Source organism: Carica papaya, chromosome 8 (genome assembly GCF_054855325.1).
Source record: "Carica papaya isolate Zhongbai chromosome 8, ASM5485532v1, whole genome shotgun sequence".
NCBI lineage: Eukaryota > Viridiplantae > Streptophyta > Magnoliopsida > Brassicales > Caricaceae > Carica > Carica papaya.
In genome coordinates this window covers 23,114,855-23,137,551 of record NC_142316.1, presented here as the reverse complement: position 1 = coordinate 23,137,551, position 22,697 = coordinate 23,114,855, and the positions used below count along the sequence as shown (strand labels likewise).

General features: G+C 34.9%; 3 protein-coding genes across 10 annotated transcripts; all 3 read left to right on the top strand.

Moving 5' to 3' along the window:
• The first annotated feature begins 2,055 nt into the window (after window positions 1-2,055).
• RUS5 (root UVB sensitive protein (Protein of unknown function, DUF647)) lies at window positions 2,056-14,854 on the top strand. 8 transcript variants are annotated; one of them, XM_088210011.1, is made up of 17 exons: window positions 2,056-2,184; window positions 2,362-2,439; window positions 4,163-4,490; window positions 4,749-4,802; window positions 4,985-5,136; window positions 5,624-5,724; window positions 6,215-6,273; window positions 6,347-6,393; window positions 6,474-6,552; window positions 6,638-6,710; window positions 6,811-6,900; window positions 7,834-7,893; window positions 7,989-8,102; window positions 8,309-8,369; window positions 8,450-8,568; window positions 13,412-13,504; window positions 14,314-14,854. In XM_088210011.1, exons 3-17 carry the CDS (start codon window positions 4,348-4,350, stop codon window positions 14,539-14,541), a joined length of 1,473 nt encoding a protein of 490 aa, XP_088066137.1. In that variant the 5' UTR covers window positions 2,056-2,184; window positions 2,362-2,439; window positions 4,163-4,347; the 3' UTR covers window positions 14,542-14,854. The 8 variants fall into 8 exon arrangements, 6 of the variants coding, with proteins under 6 accessions (XP_088066137.1, XP_088066138.1, XP_088066141.1 ...); XM_088210012.1 differs by lacking the exon at window positions 2,362-2,439 and having other exon boundaries at window positions 2,064-2,184; XM_088210013.1 differs by lacking the exons at window positions 2,056-2,184; window positions 2,362-2,439 and adding an exon at window positions 13,715-13,743 and having other exon boundaries at window positions 4,064-4,490; window positions 14,314-14,543.
• A 145-nt stretch (window positions 14,855-14,999) lies between these two features.
• On the top strand, window positions 15,000-17,410 carry LOC110820969 (cis-prenyltransferase 4, chloroplastic-like). The gene is given in 4 exon segments (XM_088210018.1): window positions 15,000-15,560; window positions 15,782-15,849; window positions 16,528-16,910; window positions 16,913-17,410. Coding segments are annotated over 4 exon segments (645 nt in total). The 5' UTR covers window positions 15,000-15,419; the 3' UTR covers window positions 16,966-17,410.
• A 1,927-nt stretch (window positions 17,411-19,337) lies between these two features.
• AIRP2 (RING/U-box superfamily protein) lies at window positions 19,338-22,668 on the top strand. The gene is made up of 5 exons (XM_022050563.2): window positions 19,338-19,551; window positions 20,675-20,825; window positions 20,988-21,054; window positions 21,301-21,535; window positions 22,277-22,668. Exons 1-5 carry the CDS (start codon window positions 19,487-19,489, stop codon window positions 22,482-22,484), a joined length of 726 nt encoding a protein of 241 aa, XP_021906255.1. The 5' UTR covers window positions 19,338-19,486; the 3' UTR covers window positions 22,485-22,668.
• Window positions 22,669-22,697: the final 29 nt, after the last annotated feature.

Genomic DNA, 22,697 nt, shown 5'->3' with positions numbered 1-22,697 from the left:
AAACCTTAGCCAAGAGGTTTTTAAGTCTTAGTTTCAAATCTTTAAACATATAAAGTTAATTTTTTTTTCTTTTATTATATTGTCCAGAGAATAAAACAATAATTTTTCATATACTATCTTTTACAAAAAAAAAAAATTAGTGGATAAAATGGTAAACATATAACGTAAGTCAAGCGTCCACAGTTTTTTCCAATAATTTTTTTAGAGAAAGACAAAATAAATAAATAAAAAATTCTCATCTTCAATGAGTAAAAGAACAACACACGGGACAAAAGAAAAACCTTTTTCTTTAAACAAAATTGATTTTAAAAAATATATATATAATTTTCTCATTTTTTATTCAAAAATTAAAAATAATATACCAAATTAAAATTCTTTGTCTCTACTTTCATTTAAAACTAATATTGTACTTATTTCAATAATAAAACACAACATTATTTTACCACAAAAGCCAAAAAAAAAAAACATATTTTATACAAAAATACAAATTACAATTTAGAACAAAATTAAATATGCAATTAACAAAAAAATTCTGATACAAATATTATGAATTTACAACATATAATTTACAAACCAACATAATTTTCTAAGATCAATGTGCATAGCAATACATAAAATCACATTATCAAATAATAAACAGTATAAAAATAATCACGATATAAATACCTCTCGTAAAAACCCAAACTTTTGAAGAAAAAAAATCAACAAAAATTCATTTTTCTTCACATGAATAATAGAAGAATAACTTCAAAAAGAAAAATAGCAGTTTTTCTTTTTCTATACATGTTGTTTCAACTTCTTGTATATTGTGGTAACTATTAAATAGTTACTACTACTAATTAATAACTTCTTGTCATATTATAGTAACTAACTAGTTACTGCATTTAATAATTAATTATTATTAATCCAAAACGAGTCGGGTCTTATCATAGGTGACCTTCCCAATTAAATTCAATAAGGAGGCTGATGGAAGAGACCCAATTTTAAATTCAAAAATATATACGAGGTTGATTAAGAGATTCATAAATGTGCAAAGTCTAGAGTTGGCATATTATGTTCGTATTAATTTAACTTATGGAAATTCTGAGGGATGGAGGAGACTCACTAGACCAAAATGCCAAATTATCCAATGATGGAGGAAAACTAATTTTGAATCCAACAATATACGAGAGGCTGATTGAGAAACTCATGTATTTAACACTCATAAGACCAAACTTGGTATATTCAGTTTAGGTCTTAAAGTTAATTCATGAAAAATCTCAGGGATCATCACTTGAATGTTGCTCATAAGGTCCTGAGGTATGTTAAAGGAACATGAGGATCATGTTTGTTTTACTCATGCCTATTTGAATTAAAATTTAATGTTTATATTATTAGTGACTCGACAGGATTGTTTGATACAAAAAAATTTATTGCAGGCCATTGTGCATTGTTTGAAAATTCACTAGTATATTTGAAATCTAAAAAGCAACAAATAGTTTTTATATCATTAACAAAAGTAGAATATAAAGCAATGGCCAATGCATGTTATGAGCTGACTTGGATCAAGTATCTTCTAAATAGTTTTTGAACTAGTCATTTGAAAGCAACAGTACGATATTATGATAAAAAAGTAGCCATGCATATAGTCACTAACCTTGTGTTCGATGAGAGAACCAATCACATTGAATTAGATTTTCATCTAATTAGAAAAATAATCTAAGATAAAGTATGGTGACAAAGCATATGAATAGCATACAACAACTCGCATATATCTTCATAAGAGTTTTAATCTAGTTGGTTGTTTTGCTTAAACAACATATGATTAAGATAGGAGCAGAAAACATCTACTCTCCATCTTGAGTGGAGATGTTAATGGATATTGGGCCCAAAAAAATAGGTCATGTTCCCAAACTCATAATAAAGGGGAGTCCAAAGAGAGGCATTTTATTAAACTTATGTAAAGGCAATGATGAGATATAAACATGCTGTATGTGTACCTGTTTTGTTGTAGGTATAAATACCTCGCTTTCTCTAAAACCTTTCTTCTCTTCTGAGGTAAGTCCTTCCTCTTCTATTTCGTGTAGTCCAGCTTCTCCTCTTGTCACTCACACCTTCCTTTCCACCCAGTGCAACCAAACATCTCGGTAGCTTCAACAGAAGCTCCTTTAGCAATCGAAACCAACTTGAGGCAAACTGTTTCAGGTAATTGTTTTCCTTTTTTAGTTTTTCAACTTCAATCGTTTACTTCTTTTGATTTTTATATTAAGATTAGTTTATTTAGATCTTAGGTTGTTTCTTAAACAAATCCCTGTGGTTAAAAAAATTCAAAAATCTGCAAATTCACCTTCAAACACAACTAACACTACAACTGCTGCACAGGTGCATTGCTAGCTATTTTCTTTTACTCTATGACTCAGTTGTTCATGTGTTTGGACTATTTAGGCTTTCTGCAGTGAGGTAAGATGGGTAGTAATTAATTTATTACAAGCATACATTTTTATAGATGCATTTAGACAAATTATTCTTTGAAAATACCTGTGTGTTTACTGTTTTTAATTGAAATAGTGTGTGCACTTGTTCATGCATGATTTTTGATGATTAAATGCGTTTTTGTTGATGTTTCATGATTGAATGATGTTTATGAATGATAAAGAATGGTTTTCAATGATTACAAAATGGATAAAACGAAAGGAAAACACAAATAAAGGTCCATTGCCTCTGTCTGCACTGCCCAAGCACCAAAATACCAGCAAAAGTCACAGCTTTTGTGCCTAAAAGCGCTAGGACAAGTCCCCTAATACGTTGCGTATGTACAGCACGCTGCACTTAGGCATGAGGTCCTGTCATGTTCCCCTGTTGCACTAAGAGGACCTACGCGAGGCACTGTGTTGGGTGAGTAAGGAGTGTGCGCGCATGTGCACAGGGACATGCACCCAAGTGCCCATTACACCGAGGCATATGCCCCCACTGGCATATTGCTATGCAACAAGCCTAGTGGACCACGGGGCACTGCCAAGCATGCACACTTTGATAGTGTCTCAAGGCCAAGCACGTTGTGCTGCGAGTGCGGGCATACAGGAAAATCCACCTGCCGCAGACTGAAGGGCGAAACGAGTAAAATAAAAAAAAAGAAAAAAAAAACGAAAATATTTTAAATGTAAACTAATGGAAAATTTGGGAAATGTACAAATAATTGAGAAATTTCTCTCCCATATGACTTTACAAATATCCCAACTAATGCATGTGTGGATCCTTTACATGACAATTAGGAGAATTGGTGAAGACCTATTTTTTATTTTGAGAGGCTAGAAAATTATAAATTTAGGTTATCTATAGCTTTGTAATTAAGAATTTGTAACCTTGTTACTTCAGTAAATTGACTATGTATTTTGTAAGATATGTATAATTTCACATTTTATATATGAATGCATTTTTATTTATTACTTAGTTAGACGTTGGTGTCTCGTAGGCAACAAGCTGTCACAATGGAAGTGTGGTGACAAATGATGTGAATAGCAGATAACAGTTTGTAGATATTTTCATAAAAGCTTTATTTAGTTAATTGCTTAAATAACATATGATTAAGATAAGAGTATAAAATATTTACTCTCGAACTTGAGGGGGATGTTAATGGATGTTGAGCTGAAAGACAATGATAAGGTACAAATATCTTGTACCCAAACTTTTAATAAAAGGGAGTTCAAAACGCGATATTTCATTAAACTTACATATAGACAATGATAAGGTACAAACATGTTGTATATGTACCTATTTTGCTTTAGGTATAAATACATCTTATCCTCCATAATCCTCATTCAAGCAGTTGATTATAAAACCTTGATATGGTTTTTTCTCTCGTGATAGTTTATTTTTGTGTCTTTCTGACTGATTTGAGATATTTTTTATTTTTTTATTAATTTTGTTAATAAATTTTGGTAAATAGTAAAATTTTGTAGTAAAATCTTATTTACTATATACAGAAAACTTTTTTATACTTTATTACCAACAATAATCCATAAGAACATAGTGCAACTCTCAGGTAAACCAAAAGAATAATTGCAAGCCTAGGTCCTTGGTTGATTGGCTTTCAGTGATATAATCTATACATAAGTTACGAAGCATGCGAACTGGCATGAGTTTTTTTTTCCTCACTTCTCTTGGGCTGGGTTCCTATGGACAGTTGCCAGGTGGTATGATATCAATCTGGTCGAGTCAGAAAGGATGTTTGGATAGTCAAGCTCGGGTAACCAAAGGAAGATAAGGGAAGCTGACCCGTTGAGCGGTGGAATTTAGAAGTCGAACCTGAAAGGAACTAGCATAGCTTCTACAATTAACCATAACACAATTAGCATCGCTTTTAGCGCCATGGCATACTCTCTGCAACTATCATTACCAACGCGAGTTTTCCGTTCTCCAAGAAAAATTGACAGGAAAAATCCATGCTATCTTCACATTGTTTTCTCTTCCTCGCAGTCCAACCCTCATGGAGAAGAGGAAGATAACGGAAGGTACTGAACCCCTACTAATTCTCCGTTTGGTTTCCTGAAAATGGCGAGGAAATAAAAGAAAGGACCATTTGCACTTTGCGATTCGCTCTCCGAAAAATTATAAAAGTACTCGACGTAAGCTAATGAGTGTTAGTGTAGTGGAAGTTAAAATTTCCTGCATATTCTCTGCAACCAAACCAAATGGATGACAAACATCGTATTGCTGTATGTGCTAGCTAGTTTCTTACAATACTGTGCGTTGTGTTGTTTGTTTTGTAGGGTTCAAGGTCAGGTAATTTTAGTGGAGAGATATGGCAATGGTACCTCGAAAAGGTCTGTACTCTTTGCCTCTTTTATCTCTTACTTCCTCTGTAGTATTTTACTTTCATGAATCAGTTGTCTACGGAATATGTATAATTTGGTATGAAAGTTGTTACAGTTAAGGAAGTCTTTTTTTCTACAACGGAAGGGACTAGGTTCTGAATTGATTCTCCTGATCCCGGTTTGAAATGCAGGTATTTGTTGAATGAGGAATCCCAATTACAAACTCTTGTGGAGGAGCATGACTCTGTAAATCATAGTATCCAGCTTTCAAAATTCTCGCGACTGGATTTATCCTTGATTCCAGATACTGTGAAGGATTTTATCTTGCCCGCAGGATTCCCAGGTGAACAATTCCTTTGCTTTTTTTTTATTTCTTGCCCTCGTTATTATTGAATTAAGGTGCTATTATTTTTGTAGTGTCTGGTCAAGGGAGTATTATGTAGTCTGAAAATGGGATTTTATCCTTTTCAGTTGTGTGTTCAAATTGGAGAGTCCAATTCATGGTTAGATTTATATTTATCTTTCTTAAATGGTTAGCAAGGACATCCATTTCACCAACATATAATTTATTATTTAATAAAAAATCATTTCTCAAAATTTGTTATAAATTTGATGTGGTGAATAATTTTACTTGATAATATTTTGAAATACAAATGAATATGAATGACTACAATCAGACTTTCCAGTTGAATGCACATGAATATGGCTTGGGCAGATTCTCTGGTAACTCTGGACAGATAGATGACTAGTTTATGAAAACACAGAATAAATGCCCTTCTCTGTGTATTGTTAGTGAATTCCGCTTTCTCACTCATTCATATATAATACAGGCTCCGTTTCAGACGATTACTTGGAATACATGTTGCTACAATTCCCAACAAATGTTACCGCATGGATATGCCATACATTAGTCACATCAAGTCTCCTAAAGGCACGTCAGTCTAACTCAGGCCAATAAACCTTTCTTTGGTATGTGTAGCAGGATTTATTTCTAAGTAGACAAGGCAGCTTATTAGGCATAAAAATAGGTTAAATTGTAACTTCTAGAGTTAGGATTTTGGAGTTAGGACAGTCTAAACAATCTCATAAAGTGACTGTTTCTGCTCACTGAGTAATAAGTCTCTGCGTGTCCTTCAGTCCACTTCTTGGTAAACTTTGACATCAAGTTTTAGCATTTTGAAACTATTTCCCACGCTTTTGAATGTTATGCATGGATATCAGGTCTCATCAGCATTTGAAATATAATCGTATGGGTAGGTTCATTGATAATGTTAGTTAAATGAATCATGTTTGTAATTTGAGTATGTCACTGTGATCAGCCTGCCTATTTTATGAACCAATTCTGTTCATTTGATTATTAGAAATGCAGTTGCATTTGTTTTTGGAAAAAGTTACTAACTATAATGAGTTAAAAAATACAGGCTGTTGGTGTTGGTTCTTTCTCTGGGACTACTGCAGCTGCCTCTGCAGCTGCCATTAGGTGCATATGTTGCGCAGTGGAAGTATATATTCTTTGCTGTATCGCAAATGATAGCTCATGTGATTGTTTGCAGATGGGTGTCTAAGGATGGAATTGGAGCTATCGGGCGCTTGTTCATTGGTTAGGCCACATAGGAACAGCTATTTTTGTGAAATGCTTATGCATCGATCTTTATCTGTGACTGCTGCTATCTTTTCCAGGAGGACGCTTTGGGAATCTTTTTGATGATGATCCTAAGCAATGGCGCATGTATGCTGACTTCATTGGCAGTGCTGGAAGGTCTGTGCAAGAAATTATTTTTTGAAATGGGAGAAAGTTAATAAAATTAGAGTTAGTACACTAAATCTTCTAGTCCATGTCCCAGCATCTTTGATCTGACTACCCAAGTATATCCTACATATTTTCTACCTTTGGCATCTCTAGGGAATCTCACCAAGGTATCCTTCCATTTCCTTGATTATAATATGGACAGGGAGTTTAATTTGTGCGTGTCTCTGAGATTCTGCTTATTTGACCAAATTACGTGTTTGAAAATAGGCTGTTGCAAGAGGACTAAAAGATCCTTCATTCAGAGTGATTCAGAACCATTTTGCAACCTCTGGAAATTTGGGAGAGGTAGCAGCTAAGGTATGACCTCATACATTAGTCTCTTGTTGGTATGCAGGGTTAAGTGGCCACGATAATGGTCCCGTGGATACCAATAATATCTTTCTTAGATGCGTTTGTCATCAATCCATCAAGAAAATAATTTTAAGGTCATGTTCATCCCTCACCAAATTATTATTGTAGTTTAATTTAATGGAAGAATTACTACTTCAATTCCTGAGCTATTTGCATGTTACAATTGGGTGCCAAAAGTTTTTTCATTACAATTTGGTTTCAACTGTTTTTTCATTAAAAATTTGGATTGATGAGATTTTTAATATTAATTAAAAATATTTTAATTATTTTTAACTACTACAAAAATTTGACAAATTTCGGAAATTCTTTTTGTTTTGCCTATATTTTGTTGTCAATGGAGTTTTAAAGTTATAGTAATTAACCTTAATAAATTTAATAAGAACAATTAATTTGTTATGAAACAATAAGAGACATATGACTACCATTTTTTATTTTCTTTTTCAATTCGTAGTTCTAAATAGAAACATTTTGATTTTTTAAGTTATTTTTTTATATCACCCAATAATATAGACAGTATTTTATTTTTATTTTTATAAAAATTTCACAAAGACATGTTTTCAAAACAATTTGGCAAGTTTAGAATCTAAATTATAACGGAAAAAAAACTTCAGTACTAGATCGTAGCGTAGCTCATAATTCAGGAAGTAAATTAATAATTTTTCATAATTTAATTTATTGTTTATTATTGCATATTAATCCTTCTTATTAACCTAAATCCATGTCTTTACTTTTGGACATATGAGGTGTCCCTATCAATTATGAAAACGATACCCACATTACAGGGGCTTTTGAAGTAACCATGGTTTATAGACCCTATATCTAAAGTCACTCTAACAAGAGGTCAACATATCTTCATGATTACTTGTCCAAATGTTTCAGGAGGAAGTCTGGGAGGTAACTGCGCAGCTGCTTGGCCTTGCGGTTGGCATACTGATCCTGGTATATTATATAATTTCCAACAACGGTTTCCTTTGCATTTCCAATTTTCCTTCTATTTTATGTTTTTAATTGAAAATTATCATTTTGAAAATCAGGATACACCTGACCTTGCGAAATCATATCCAATCCTGTCTGTTACATGGACAAGCATGCGACTTATGCACCTTTGGTTGCGTTATCGGTCACTTTCAGTTCTAAGATTTAATACAGTAAATATGTTCAGGATTCAGTTCCTTCTCCCTGATACAAGAGGTTTTCTTAAGTTGTAGAATCCCTGTGGGGAAGACTATAATACTTCAACAAGAGGGAACCTCAAAGGGCCATTTGCTTATAGTCAACTTTGCAAATGCGATAGTAATTAAGCAAAATCAAAGCTAAATTTTAACATTTCCTTTGGTGAACTGTCTTTTTACAGATAAATCTTAAGCGTGCTCGCATACTGGTAAAATCACATGTTCTACACTCTGCTGTTCCTGGTATTATTACATATTCTCTATGATTTCTCCCTAGCAAATTTTTTGTGGCAGTGACTAATTTTTTTAACCTCTTATTTTAGGATGTGTTGATTGCAATAGGCAAGAAAATATTTTATCATGGCAAAGATTCATGATACCACGAATCATTTTTGGAGTGTCCTTGGAGGAGATGGTTGGTGTTGAGAGACCAGTTTCCACGGTATTGTTCAATTTACTACATGGTTGTCACTGTCTAATATACGAGGTTCAGTTTGTTTGAACTCCTGAAGATTTTGTAGTTAGTTTTCGTTTTTTTTTCTTTCTCTGCAGACATATTAATTCAATTCTTTTCTGTTTCTCAAAAAATCATTGACTGAAAGCCTAGATGCCTTTAAGCTTTGTACATATTATAATTCTTCCAACATCTGTCAAGATAAAACCAACAAGGGTAGTGTTATGGTCCCTACTATAGGATCTTGTGTGGAATTAGTTAGTATAGGCTCATTAACAGAGAATGTAGAGGATTTTCAAGAATTTGAAAGACAAGAAAACTCATCTGAGATGTTTTTTCTGCTTGTTCTCATCAGAATAATATTTTATTTATACAAAAAAAAAAAGAAAAAACCATTCTTAAAGAATAATTAACTTCCCTTGTTAGAAGTAACTGAATTAATACATCTAGAAGATCTGATAACTAAAACTTATCCTCTTAGTAGTTTAATTAAATAATACAAGAAGAATACAGAACTATATAATTAAATAATACAAGAAGGATAATATTGTTTCAGCCATGTGTCATCAATTGTTGGATCATAATAATATACACTCCCATGGAGAAGTGCTTGTCTTCTCGCACCAAAGTTGGATAAAGTTTCCAGGAAGATCCTGGAGTGAGCAAAGCAACCCAGTAAAAAATGGAAATCGTTCTATTACATTGTCATAATCTGCTCTCACTGTTTCTGTGTCATTACCTTCTTGGCCACTGGTTCTAGAACAACCCAAGAACGAAAACCCCTAGGGAGAGACAATCCAGTTTGTTCAATGAAGATGCATGTGAATGCTGTGATGAAGCGATGAAGTCCAGCAGGTCTGCATTGTGGAATTACTACAGATCGTAACATAGATAAAAAATAGTCCTGAAACAAAAAAAGTTCCACCACTGTTCTTGATTAAAAAAGCAGGTGCAGCTGTAAGAACTCTCAATTAACTGCTGCTAGTGTGGCGGAGAAACGTCTTGCCTTCCTCTCCTCATTGATTCACCTATTTCATCCTCCATTTTTTGTACTTCTTCTCTCCTTCTAAATGTCTTCAAAACTGGAGACCATGCAATCAATACCATCGTTATAAGTCATAATCATTAATTTTCCAACAGGTCTTTGACAACTATGCCCAATTAATTTATCAAGAGTGGATTGCGATTCATACTTGACATTGTTATTTTCATCATCAGAATCACTCGTATGGGTTGTTCAATCTGTCATTTTGGAAGAGATCTACGCTGCAGCTTTGTCTGTTTTCCTCTTTTAGATTCTGGAACTCTTTTGTTTCCTGTCATGTGTTGTCCAGTTGAAGACTGCAAAGTTTGCAAGGGTGCTTTGGAATCATTTGGAACCTGCCGTTGGGAAGAAGACTTAGGCTTGATTACCAGCAACTTTTTTCTTCCTAAGTTCATGAGGATCCTTTTGTTCTAATTGCTGCTTTGCTCCAAGTCATAATTTGGAGAAAAGATCTTTCTTTTCATCAGGAGCTTGATGTTTGAAAGATGTTTGGAGCAGCAGTAGTTTGGAACTCTGACTTATAACACTTTTTTTTTTTTCATCTGCCGCAGTTGCTCTCCTTCAGGAGAATAGTTTGTGCCCATAAAAGGCATGATCTTTGAAAGATATCAAAGGACTTTTCACCTCCTTAAGTCCGTTGAGTTTCTTTTTTACAGCCAAAAGTCTCTTTGTTACAGGAGTTCTCAAGAGAGTTTGGCATGCACTGAATCAAGATTCTTATCAGAGGCCTTATGCAGCATTTAGAATGTTAGCATGTAAGCCACTCTTCTCTGCAGGCAGTACAACAGTGCCACTACTATAGATGGTGGATTGCAGTGTAAGTGCGATGAGATGATGGTCAGTCCCACAGCAGGGAAAGACTTATTCTTTTATGCATTATGGTTTTCTGGCAAACAAATATGTTCACTTGAAGTGCTGGGCTCTTTTCTGGCAGGCAGGACGATTGGTTGCATGCTTCTCTAGTGGTTCAAGCAAATGAGCACCAAGTGAAGACTCATTTGCAGGTTCTTTGCAAGTGAAAAGTTCACCTTATCCTAGCCCGGTCCTGTTGAGGAAAGACTCACATTGTGGTTTAAAATTAACAAAATGCTGCCTATCTTGCTCTGTTTGATATGATTATTTGTCCAATCCTCCTAGAACTATTTGAGAAAGGTCTCAAATATTTTATGCAGAGATTGTAATCACCCATAACTCAGTCTCTTATACCAAACGGTGTGGTTCTTACAATAGGATCTTGTTATGGTACTAATTAGTATGAACTTGTTGGAAGAGAACCGAAAGATCTCTAAGAGTTTGAGAGACTTGGGAAAATGTTTTTGAAATTGTTTTTCTGTTTGCCTTCTTCAGATCAGTATTTTTATCATATCCAAAAGAATACAGCTTTTCCTAATAACTGCTCCGGAGGAATAGTCAACTTCCTTTGTTGGAAGTAACTGAATTCCTACATATAGGAGAAATGAAAGTTAAAACTTAACATAACTTGTCTACTCTCAGGAAGTTTATTATATAACTAAAAAAATCAAGAATGATATGTCATTATAATTAAATAAAACAAGAACAATAATGTTGTTTCAGCTATATGTCATCAGTTGGCGCATAATAATACATCCTTCTTGACTTGGTGTTCATTTGTTAAGTCACCCCAGAAAAGCAAACAACCATGGATGCTATCTGCCAGAAAAGAACCGAGCAGTTCAAGAGAAAAGATACGTCCTACTATCATTTGCCCAGCAGAACATAATGGGAAGAATGAGCTTGTTTTCCCTTCTATGAGGCTCACTATCATTTAACTTACATATTTCACAAAGCAAATGCACCATCTTTAATTATGACGCTGTTGTACAGCCTGCAAAAAAGAGGGGCTTATACACTAAGATTCCAACTGCATAGACGAGTAAAGATTTTGATAAGAATCTGTAACTGCTGTGTGCCCAACTCTGAAGCAACATTTCGATGTAAACCAATGGATACAATGGACTTGAGAACTTGAAGGACTGGTCCAAAATCCTTCACTATTTTTGAAAGATGATGTAGCATGCGGATTAAAGGTTTTGAGGGATAGGAAAACGAAAGAAAATAAAAGATAAATACGATTAAGATTGTAGGAATTTGCAACATTTGCTGTTACAATGTCGTCACAACTACAGTTACAGGGTTGTTAGGCACTTAATTTAATGAGAGAAGCTCAATAGTGTTAATAATAAGCAATTTATTTAATGATGATGAACCATCCATATATTTTGTAGGATGTCTAAATAGCCTATCATGACTAGTATCTTTAAATAGGAAAAAATAATAAAAGACTATTAATTAAATAAGAATTAAAAATTTAACAAAATATGAAATACTTGCTAAAATATGATAATTATAATAATTATGATAATAGTTCTACCTTGGTAAAAACTGTGCTAGATGGTCCCACATCAAATAGTCATGTTTTTTATGGGAACAAACTATGTCCCTGAAGGCCTGCTATATGTTGTATTCTCAACTGGACAACACATAGCAGAGGGAAAAAAGAGTTTCAGAGCCTAACAAGGGAAGAAAAATAGAGATGCAGCCTAGACCTCCTTCAGACCACTAGATTAAGCCACCTAAGCGTGTGATTCTTCATGGTGACAACAATAACAACATAAAAATTGTAGTCTGTTCTCCAAAAATTAACTAGGCCGTGAAAAATCTGAGGAAAATTGATGATTATGAAGATGATATTGACTCCATGCTCTGCAACTTTGGAGACATCCAGAAGGAGAGAAGATAAAAAATTTGTGAGCGAGGATCAAATAGTGAGATTGTCATTCAAAGAAGGAAGAAGGCAAGAAATTTCTTTGCCATGCTGGCAGCAGGTACCCGGGATTTCTTTCAGCTGCACCTGCTGTTTTTTTTATCAATAGCAGTTGGTGACCTTATTTGGGCAAGCCCATTTTTATCAACCTTTGTGATAATTTACTGTAATTCCTTCATCCATTCCTACTGCACTTCACCACTTAATCACATGTGTCTGCATAGAACCAACAGGATTGACTCTTCCTAAGGATTTGTGTTTGGGTTGTTCTAGAACTAGGGACAGAGCAGGTACTGGTGTAAAACCAGTATGAGTAGGTTATGGTGCCGCAAGAGACCAATATACATCGTCTACTGGGTTGCTTTGTTCCTTATAACAGCCTCCTGGAACCTTTACCGAACTTTGGTGCTTGAGGTTGAGGACAAGCATCTTTTTGAGATATTGGTACAAGCCAACAACAGATGACACACGGCTGAAGCAACATATTGTTCTTGTTTTAATTTTCACTTTTTATAGACTAGGAACTAAGTTAGTACCGACAAGAGTGGTTAATTACTCCTTAGGAGCAGCTGTCTTCCTTTGTATTATATTAAAATTCTGATCCGGAGATGACAGAGAAAAAAAATTTCAGAGAAACTCTAAGAGATCGTTCACTCCCTCAACAAACTTATACTAATTAATGCCCTAACAATATCCTATAGCAGGGACCATAACAAGTAATTGCTTACTGATCATCCTCTAATCTTCTATCCTGTTACAAAAGATTATTGGAATTACTCCTCTAAGAAGAAGAGTACAGCAATTAGATGCATCTGGTTAGTGTGTTAATGTCTCTGAGCTGCAGGTAAGATATAACTGTTTCTTCAACCATCCATAATGTCAATCTGTAACACTGATGAGCTTCAGGAAAAGCACTATAAGCACTAGTATTAGGTGAAAGATATAGGGAAAATCATTTTAATCTCCAGTTCATGTCTCTAATTTTTGTTGTCTTGGGCCAGGTAAAAACAATTATGAAAATATACGCAAAGGAGAAATATATCCTGATGGTGAACCAGCAAGAAAAAGACTTTGAGGTGTTTGTTTCGTTCAAGGTATGCATGTATGATATCTTGGGCATATTTATATGAAAGTAAGTATATTACAATATGTTTAGAAGAAAGGAGAATTAATTCATTTGTGTCTTAATTTGCACCATTTACTTCCACTTTGCACTATTATTTAGATCAAGAATTCAAAGATTTAGATTGCTGTAAAACAGAGGTTTTATATGATTTTGACATTCTCCAACTTATCTGTTTCAGGTAAACCGGAATTTATTATTAAAAAAATTGTGAGCAACTGAACATCCTTCAAAAACACACAGTATAGATGTGACCATAAACATGTCCAACCGGCCCCAGAACAGACGCACATTCAGACATCCATAAAATAGACAGAGAGATGAATGACTTAAGATGCAGTTGCTGAAAAAAAAAACAGAAATAATCCTGGAAAGACCACAAAGCTGCTCAATCCAACAATTATATCTACTCCAAAAAACCCCATTCTGTGAAGCATTTGCTACAGTCTCAAATGAGTAAATCATACACTAAACCAATCACAACATGCAGTGGTCAGGGCCACTCTGAAACTCCTGGTTTATATAGGAGTGTAAAACTACTTTATACATATATCAAATAGCTTTAGTTCAAACAAAAAAATCACTATCCATAAAATTTAACATCAAATTTGACAGATTATGAAGATGAAGTTGGGAGTTTAAAGAAGAAAATTTAGAATATCTTTGCACTGGTTTGTGTTATAAAAGATCAAAATTATATGATGTTCACTTATAGATGAAATGAAACTTTATTGTTTCTTTGTTGAGACAGTGTTATTGAAACTTGAAATTTTGTTGCAGGTGGGTGCTACAAGCATGTCAGTGCTACGAAGTGTTTGGCAGACCTACTGGCTGCATGAGAACTTTATATCCACAAATAATATATTAGATCAGATAAAGGAAAGCCTAGTGAAGATGGAAGCTAGATTTGTTGATTTCATCCAACAATTAGATGGAGCTGGATGGGATACACATCAAATAAACTTGAAGGTCCCCAAGGAAATCACCATTGATGAAAGTATCAGCTAGTACGTGCTTATGTTGTTTGTATTCTTCCGAGGCTCTTTCGAGTTGGCTTTAAAAACGGGACTCTTGGCCTGGATGAGTTTTCTGGGTGAAAATCAGGTTGCAACTGGAGGTTTTGAACAGGATTTCATAATCCTGCGCATAATCAAATACAAATGGGAGGAGATATCAAGGGGATCCAAGTTACACCCGTCCAGTTTTGGTATAATTGAGATTCTATAGATGAATATGTACACATTTTGGCATCTTTAGTCTTCAATGTAGACCATACAGCTTCTATAAATCCTAGCAATTCAATAGTCCTCTTTCGATATTAGCTTTTTCGTATGACAAAATGACCGCCTGAGGCTCAAGTTCAAAAATCAAAACCATAGGATGGATTAATCTTATTAGCCGAAACAGGAGATGCCAGAACATTGCATCAAAAAGTCCGCCCAAGAGAGCGTTTCTTCTGTTGAAAAAAACTTCGTAAACGACATCGTTTTTGCTTAATTAAACGCGGCAAAATCAAAACCGGTGCATTTAGAAAACAGTAACAGCGCCAGCTCGGCAGTTTCTTTTCTTCTACCCCAACTCCCGAAACCCTAACATAGGTGTCAGCAACGATGCTTTTATCTGTTGAAACCACTTTCTTTCCAATCATCATCACCAAAACTACGCTCTCCCCCCAGGTCAAATTAAATCAGCATGTGCAGAATCAGAGTTTGAGCTTCCCATTACAACGGGCCCTCGCTGAATACCTCCCCCAGGTCTCCTCTCTGCACCGCGAGAGAGCATTCTGTCATTGGAGGTGGTGAAGAGAAGGCCGTCAACGGGAGATTTCCCGGCACCGAGAATTCGTCTCAGAAAGATGTACTTCCCGCGGTCTGCAGCGAGAGTTGATGCCAAGACGCGTGGCGGTGATCATGGACGGGAGCAGGAGGTGGGCTCTATCGCGGGGATTGGCAGTGGGGTGCGGTTACGAGGCCGGTGTTCGGTCACTGAGAGTGCTCGTGGAGCTCTGTTTAAAATGGGGAATCAAGGTTCTCACCGTTTTTGCATTCTCTAGAGATAATTGGTTTCGGCCCTGGGTCTGTCTCCTGCTCTTTCCCTCATCTTTTCCAATTTTTCTTTTTCTTGGCGGTACTATTTTAATTATTGAGAAGTGAATTGGAATGTCGAAGTTATTTGTGTTCTTGTGTTTGTATTGAAGTGATTCCTTCATTTATATTCTTGTTTAATGATTGCTCCGGTTGTGTTTCAGGTGGAAGTTGAGTTTCTAATGAGTTTACTTGAAAGGGTGTTAGAGGAGGATACGCAGAGCTTTTTGAGGTACATAATTCAAATTTTACTGAATTGAATTTTCCCATTCGATTACTTGTTCAAGTTAATGGTTAACCCCAAAGCGTTGCATTGTCATCTGTAAAAGAATATAGATTGTTGGAGTATTCGAAGTTAAGTTAGGAGCTCTAATGTTAAAGCTGCCGTTAGTGACACCAATCATTATACAATTTACTCAAGATGCGTTCCTTGTTACCCATAAACTTTACCTCATAATAAGAATATTGCATATGATACTACACCCAGACAAAGCCACTGAAGAATGTGATGCAGAATTACTCCCTTTGGTTTGTTTTCTGCAGGTTTACCCTTCCAGTAACGAATGCCTTTGGATGTTTCTAAATTTATCACTTGGAATTTGATTTTTTCCTGTGTGATGATATATGGACGAACAAAAGTATCTTCTATGATGGAGAAGATGTTCAAAGCACCTAGGATGCTTAGAGACTCTTAATGAAGGAACCCTCAGTCGTTGGCTACTATGATAACTTCTCAGGAAGACTTCAATGAACATACGTGATTTGTTTACTTATAGCAGGGAAAACTATCGAATTTCAGTTACTATGCTAGAAAAAAGGACATAAATATAAGCGTCCTCAATCATTGGCTAGTTTGATAACTTCACAGGAAGACTTCAATGAACATACATGATTTATTTGCTTATAACAGGGAAAACTATCGAATTTCAGTAATTGGAGATATCTATGAGCTCCCGCTGTCCCTACAGGAACTGATAATCAATTTGCAAGAGACCACAAAGAACAAAACCCAATTCCAGCTGATTATAGCAGTTAGCTATAGTGGAAGATACAACATTATCCAGGCTTGCCAAAGAATTGCATTGATGGTGAAGGATGGACTTATTGAACCCAGTGACATCAATGAGTCTTTGATTGACGAGGAACTAGAGACAAATTGTACCGATTTACCCCACCCTGATCTACTAATACGGACTAGTGGTGAACTTAGAATCAGCAATTTCATGTTATGGCAGTTATCATACACTGAATTATTCTTTTCAACGTCGCTTTGGCCTGATTTTGGAGAACCTGAATTTTAGAAACATTGTTATCATATCAGCAAAGGCAGAGACGTTTTGGTGGATGAAATTGGTGGGCAATTAAAGTTGTTTAGTGTTAGATCATAGAGTTGTTCAATTAATAGCTTGGAACTTATTTTTTTTAAGTGATTTTTGAGATCTAGATCAGCTTTATCATTTATAAGCTTAAAATCCACTGTTGAAACCATGATATCTAGGAGGTGTAACTTATTAAGAGATGCAGAGGTTGTTGTAACATGACTGCAGGCACTGAGGAAAGGTTGAAGACATTTTTGGAACAACATGAAAATTTTTTTTGAATCTATTAGGTCTCTTTTTCTTTTTCCTTTTAATTTTCATAAGCACTACAAAGATACTGTACTCGAGTTCTGAATTCCATGTGAAAGAAGTATTACTTGTTGTAACCATGCCCATTATTTTCTTGTACGTGTATGATGCCAAAACTTCAGTTGTTTTCATCAACATGCTGCAATGCTATTCTCTCTTTGTATATATTTGTTCAAGAAAAGAACATGTAGTGAACTGCAAAGTTTGATTATTGAATTTGTGTAATGTTTTGTTCTTTTTCTTTTTCTTGTGTGGAAATGTCAAAGTGTTTAGAATGCCACTGATATTTCTTATTTAGTTACAAAATTGAGTAGGGATGTAGGAGGTTGGGCTTAGTACTGAGAAGAAAACAACAGGAGTGTTGCACTGAGTCCCTTTGTCTCTACTCTTTCTTTTTTAGATAAAGAAGGAAGTATATTTAAAGTATAAACACTAAGGGAGTGTTGCACTGTACAAAATATTTACAAATTAATTAAAATATCAAAAATTTTCTCAAAATCATTCCATCCATAATAAACATTAAGGCTCAGAATTGAAAGCTCAAAAAGTATTTAGCAGTCTTATCTCTAATTCTTTCAACATCTCTCAGCATACCCATCGAACATTCTGTGTTTAAAAAAAAAAAAAAAAAAAAAAAAATAGTTAAACGTATGAGTTTAATAATTTTCGATTTCTTACGAATCACACCCTAAGTCCAAAATTCATCCTTAACCCAAACCCTTTTATCTCTACTCTTAAAAACATAAATGATGAAATTGCCCTGTTTTATTTTTGGACAAGGAATTGGCTTTCATTTATTTTTTTTATTGTTCTTAGTTGAGTTGGGCTACCAAATGATTGCTTCAAATTTACTGGTGTACTTTCTTGCTGGCATCTTTGATTGACCAAAAAATTTTTGTACTTACCCCATTGTCTCTTGTTTTACCAAATGGTTAAAAACTTAAGTAAGAAATATTTGATAAAAAAACAATATTTGGTAATTTTATTAAAAAAATCTGCCAATCCAACTACATTCATTGATTGATTCTGGATTCCAATAAAATTGACGTACCACCTTTTGTTTTGGAAAATATTAAATTACTAAATGAGTTACCCATCTTTTCAATTGTCACCTTCTTCTTAATTCATCTAATTAAAATTAATTAAAATCAATTATTTTAAGCTCCTAATTTAATTAAGGTTGCAGTATCTTCATTTATCATCTATTTCTCAGATAATTATAATCCTAGTTATATATATAATTAAATTACCACCACCTTGACCGTTGAAAATGAGAAATAAATTTTTAAAATTTTAATAATTTTTTTTTTTTATTTATGAAAAACAAAATTACGGAGACGCGCAAACTCGTAATTCGTAAAACTGGCAACGGCTGTGTATTCATCATTTGGATTTTGGTACCAAAAAAAAAAAAAATCTTCTTTACTAAGAAATCCAACTGATGAGTTTCGTAGTATAAAATATTTTCCATTATGAATAACTTCTGAGATTATGAATTTTAATTATCCGAATTAAAAACCATAATTTCTTTTTTCTTTTTTCTTTTTTATTAAACAAAAAAATATATATAAACAAAATTCCATGGAACGCACAGGTGGGCCGCTGTGCGGGGTCCACCTTGATTACCAATCAGAACACGCTAAGTTCACCACCGAACCGAATTGGAGACTCAGCATTTAATCAAACCGTTCAGGCTGCCACGTGTCTTTAGATCCTCACATTAATCGCCACCTCTCTATGCGTTTATTATTAGGATGAGCGTGACATATGGATTCTTTCTGTGACCCAACTGCATCACAGGCAGGTGAGTTTAGGAATAAAAATTTGAGGATATGGATTTGGGGGCATATTTGAGGGTATTTTGGTAATTCTACTCACTCATCTTCCTCCACCTCCAACTCAACTTGGTTTAAATAAACTCAACTCACAGATTATACTCTATGGAATATGGTAATTACGTGTGCTCTACGCGATACCTGAAAGTAGCTTTCTCGTTCTCCTAAAGTGTCAAGTGCACAGAGACGATCTGCCGTAACAAAGATTTCCATTCAAGTACATAATGGCTTTTTGAAAATTAATAAATTCAGGTTTTCTGTTTTCTTGTTCTTCTTGTTTTTTGGGTTTTTGGAGTTTTAGCAGAAAGGCTTGTTAGAGGTTGTTTCAAAATGGGAATCAGTTGAGGGGTAGGCGCTTTGTTTGGATGGGAATTTCAATTTCTGGAAATTTCTCAGGAGGCAGAAAATGCGAAAATCATTCAAGGATTCTCTTAAGGCCCTTGAAGCTGATATTCACTTCGCAAATTCCTTGTAAATTCCTTTTCATCTTCTTTCTTGTTTATTTGTATATGTTTTCCTTTGTTCATGATCAACTTTTCTTTTCTAAATTTTTTTTAAAAAAATTATTATATTGCTGAATTTAACTGATTTAGGAAAGCAATGATCTCGCCTTTAATTGTCTTGAGTTCTGCAAAAGTTTTCATCCTAAGTTTATGCCGCTTTCTTACTAATTATTAGTATTTTTTTTTTCTTTTTATTTCTTAGCATTCTTTCATCTCGGCTTAGCAAATATTCCATATATCACTTTATGTAGATTTAACACAATATATATATATATATATATATATATTTAACACTAGTACCTAGAATGTGATTCATTGATTCTCTGCAATCTTCTTCTTCTTAATACGAACCAAAAATTTTTGCTCTCTGATTTTAGCAAAGAGTATTCTCTTATTGATTGCTTGCTAATTTATTTCCATTTTCTTTAGTGGTGTTCTCGTCCTGCGCATGCTATAATTTTATAGTGCTATATGTCGGAGCTATCCACATTGGAGAACCAATATGATCCGGAGTTCTTGTTTGCATTTAAGGCTTTGTCTCTCGAAATTGTTAAACAGGATTTGAACCTTTTTCTACTTGGTTTACTGGTTGCATATTAAGTGCAGAGAAAACACACGATCCACTAACTATAAAGTTGGTAAGAACATTGAAAATTATGTGGGCTCTGGCCAGGAAGACACTTTCTCTGGTAAATCCAAAAACGGGAAAGCGCTGCTCTTCAGCTCCAGTTCCTTCCCTGTTTAAATTTTCTAGAGCCATGGGTTATCTTTCATTGTCATCAAAATGGTGAACTATTACATGTTTGGTGCAAGATTGTTACACTTTTAAGAATGTTCCCTATAACCCTTCTAGTTGTTTGTGGCAGGGATGCCAGAATTTTGTTTGGTCAATTCTTAGCAATTGGTTTCATTTTTCTGATTGTCTGTATATATGAATTGCCTGAATCATTTATTCCCCAGCTTTCTAGTATGAAGTTCCAGATTTGACAAACATTTTTTAGGTTTGACATATATTAAATGACAGCTGGATGCACCTCGTTCATATACCCGATTAGTCTTTTTTATTCCTCAAAACTACATTGTGTTTTCAGGGCATCTGACCATCCAAGGGACTATGATGGTGCCTGTCTTCAGATGAGAATATCCTACAGTCCAGCTGCTCACTTTTTCCTTTTCCTTGTCCAGTGGACTGATTGTCACTTAGCCGGGGCCTTGGGATTGCTTAGAATCCTTATATATAAGGTAGTATGCAATTATCTCTTTAACAATGCTAGTTGTCTATGTATTTTCTGAATCCATTTCTCAGTGCAATCTCCTGTATCTGTTTCTGGGCATCTTTTGTAAAAGTATCGGCTTTTCCTTTTTCTTTATCAAGCATTGAAACAGTTTGATGTTTTTCCATAGGCATATGCAGATGGGAAGACCACAATGTCCGTCCATGAAAGGAAAGCTAGCATAAAGGATTTCTATGGTCCGTGAAAATTTAACAATTTCATCTTGTGCATTTTTAGTGTAATCTTCTTGTTTATTTTATATTTCTTGGGCATTAAGGTAAACACCCATCAACCAGAGTTGGTGCAGATCACTTCTGGATCTCAAGAATGCTTGACTTGCATCTTGGAATTGATTTGATCACTTAATTTTAGTTGAGCAGTCCATTTTGTTGTTCTAAAACATATAACGTTTTTAAATATTGTTTATGAATTTTCTTGGACAGGGGTGATATTTCCCACATTGTTACAACTTCAAAAAGGAATAACAGATGTAGAAGAAAGAAAGCAGAAAGAAATTTGCGCGACCAAGTATAAAAGAAAAAATGAGGTGGATAAAGGGAAGCTCTCCGAGATTGATCTAGAGAGGGAACAAGAATGCAGCATTTGCATGGAGATTCGAACAAAGGTTGTGTTGCCAAATTGCGGCCATTGCATGTGCATGAAATGTTACCGAAGTTGGTAAGCTGTCTCACAAATTATCATACTGGATTCTACCATCTTATGGTCATATCCTCTCTTTCATAATTTCCTAGGAAACTAGTAAATATACTCATGACTTTGGACCATGCACACAATTGCCAGTATCATACATCATTTTTTCTCTTCCTCCAGTAATTCTGGTATTGTACCTAAGACGTAGTGAGTATTCAAACCCAGCCTCTGCCTTGCAAGAGTAGAGGCTGCCTCTGCAGCATTTGAATCAACTGCAGGGGGATACGATGGGTGAATGTAATTCAGAGCTTGAGGTACGACTTATATGCCGGAGGTACTTCTTTCAGATTTCTAATTTATGAAGTACACACAAGTTGCCCTTAGTAGGGAGCCAAGATGCTTCCCTCATTTTTGAAGAGAGAACGGGTTTCATCCTGACTGGAGCTATGCGCTCATTGTAGCAGGCTTCAACAATCAGGAAAAGAAAAATGTGCATCTATTCCAAAATCAGATAAAGGGCCTTTTCAATAAACTAGTATGAAATAACTTATCATGTTTTAAAGTGTTTATCTGTATTAAAAAGAACTGCAATGAAGAGAGTTGTATCGGTATTTATTGTTTTGAAGTCTCTTTTTCCATTAAAAAGAAGTTAATATGAATCGAAGAGAGTTAAGAAGTTCCTCATTGCGCCTACTTCAATTTCATCTTATTTTCCATGGCGTCCTCTTCAACCTGACATCAAATTCTTGTGTTCTTTGCTCCATATAGGCGTGAACATTCACAATCATGCCCATTCTGCCGGGATAGCCTTAGAAGACTAAACTCAGCTGATCTCTGGATCTACACCTGCAACAACGAGATTGTTGACTTGTCCTCAATCTCCAGGGAAAATCTGAAGCGGCTTTTCATGTACGTTGATAAGCTGCCACTCATACCAGATCCAATGCTCGTTTCATATGATCCTTCTTGCCAGTGAAGCCTTGTTTGTTTAGGGAGCAGTCATTTGTATATAAACTGTGCGCTTGATGCATTTTTTATGGGTTCAAGTATATAGTGATGGGCTGCACGTACACCTCGTTGGACAGTTTCTCATTACCAAATTTATGCGTATAGAGGTTCCATTCTTAGAATTATCTAATGATATTCTAGATTATGTATAATCTGCTGGTTCAAATTTGTATCTCTGTAA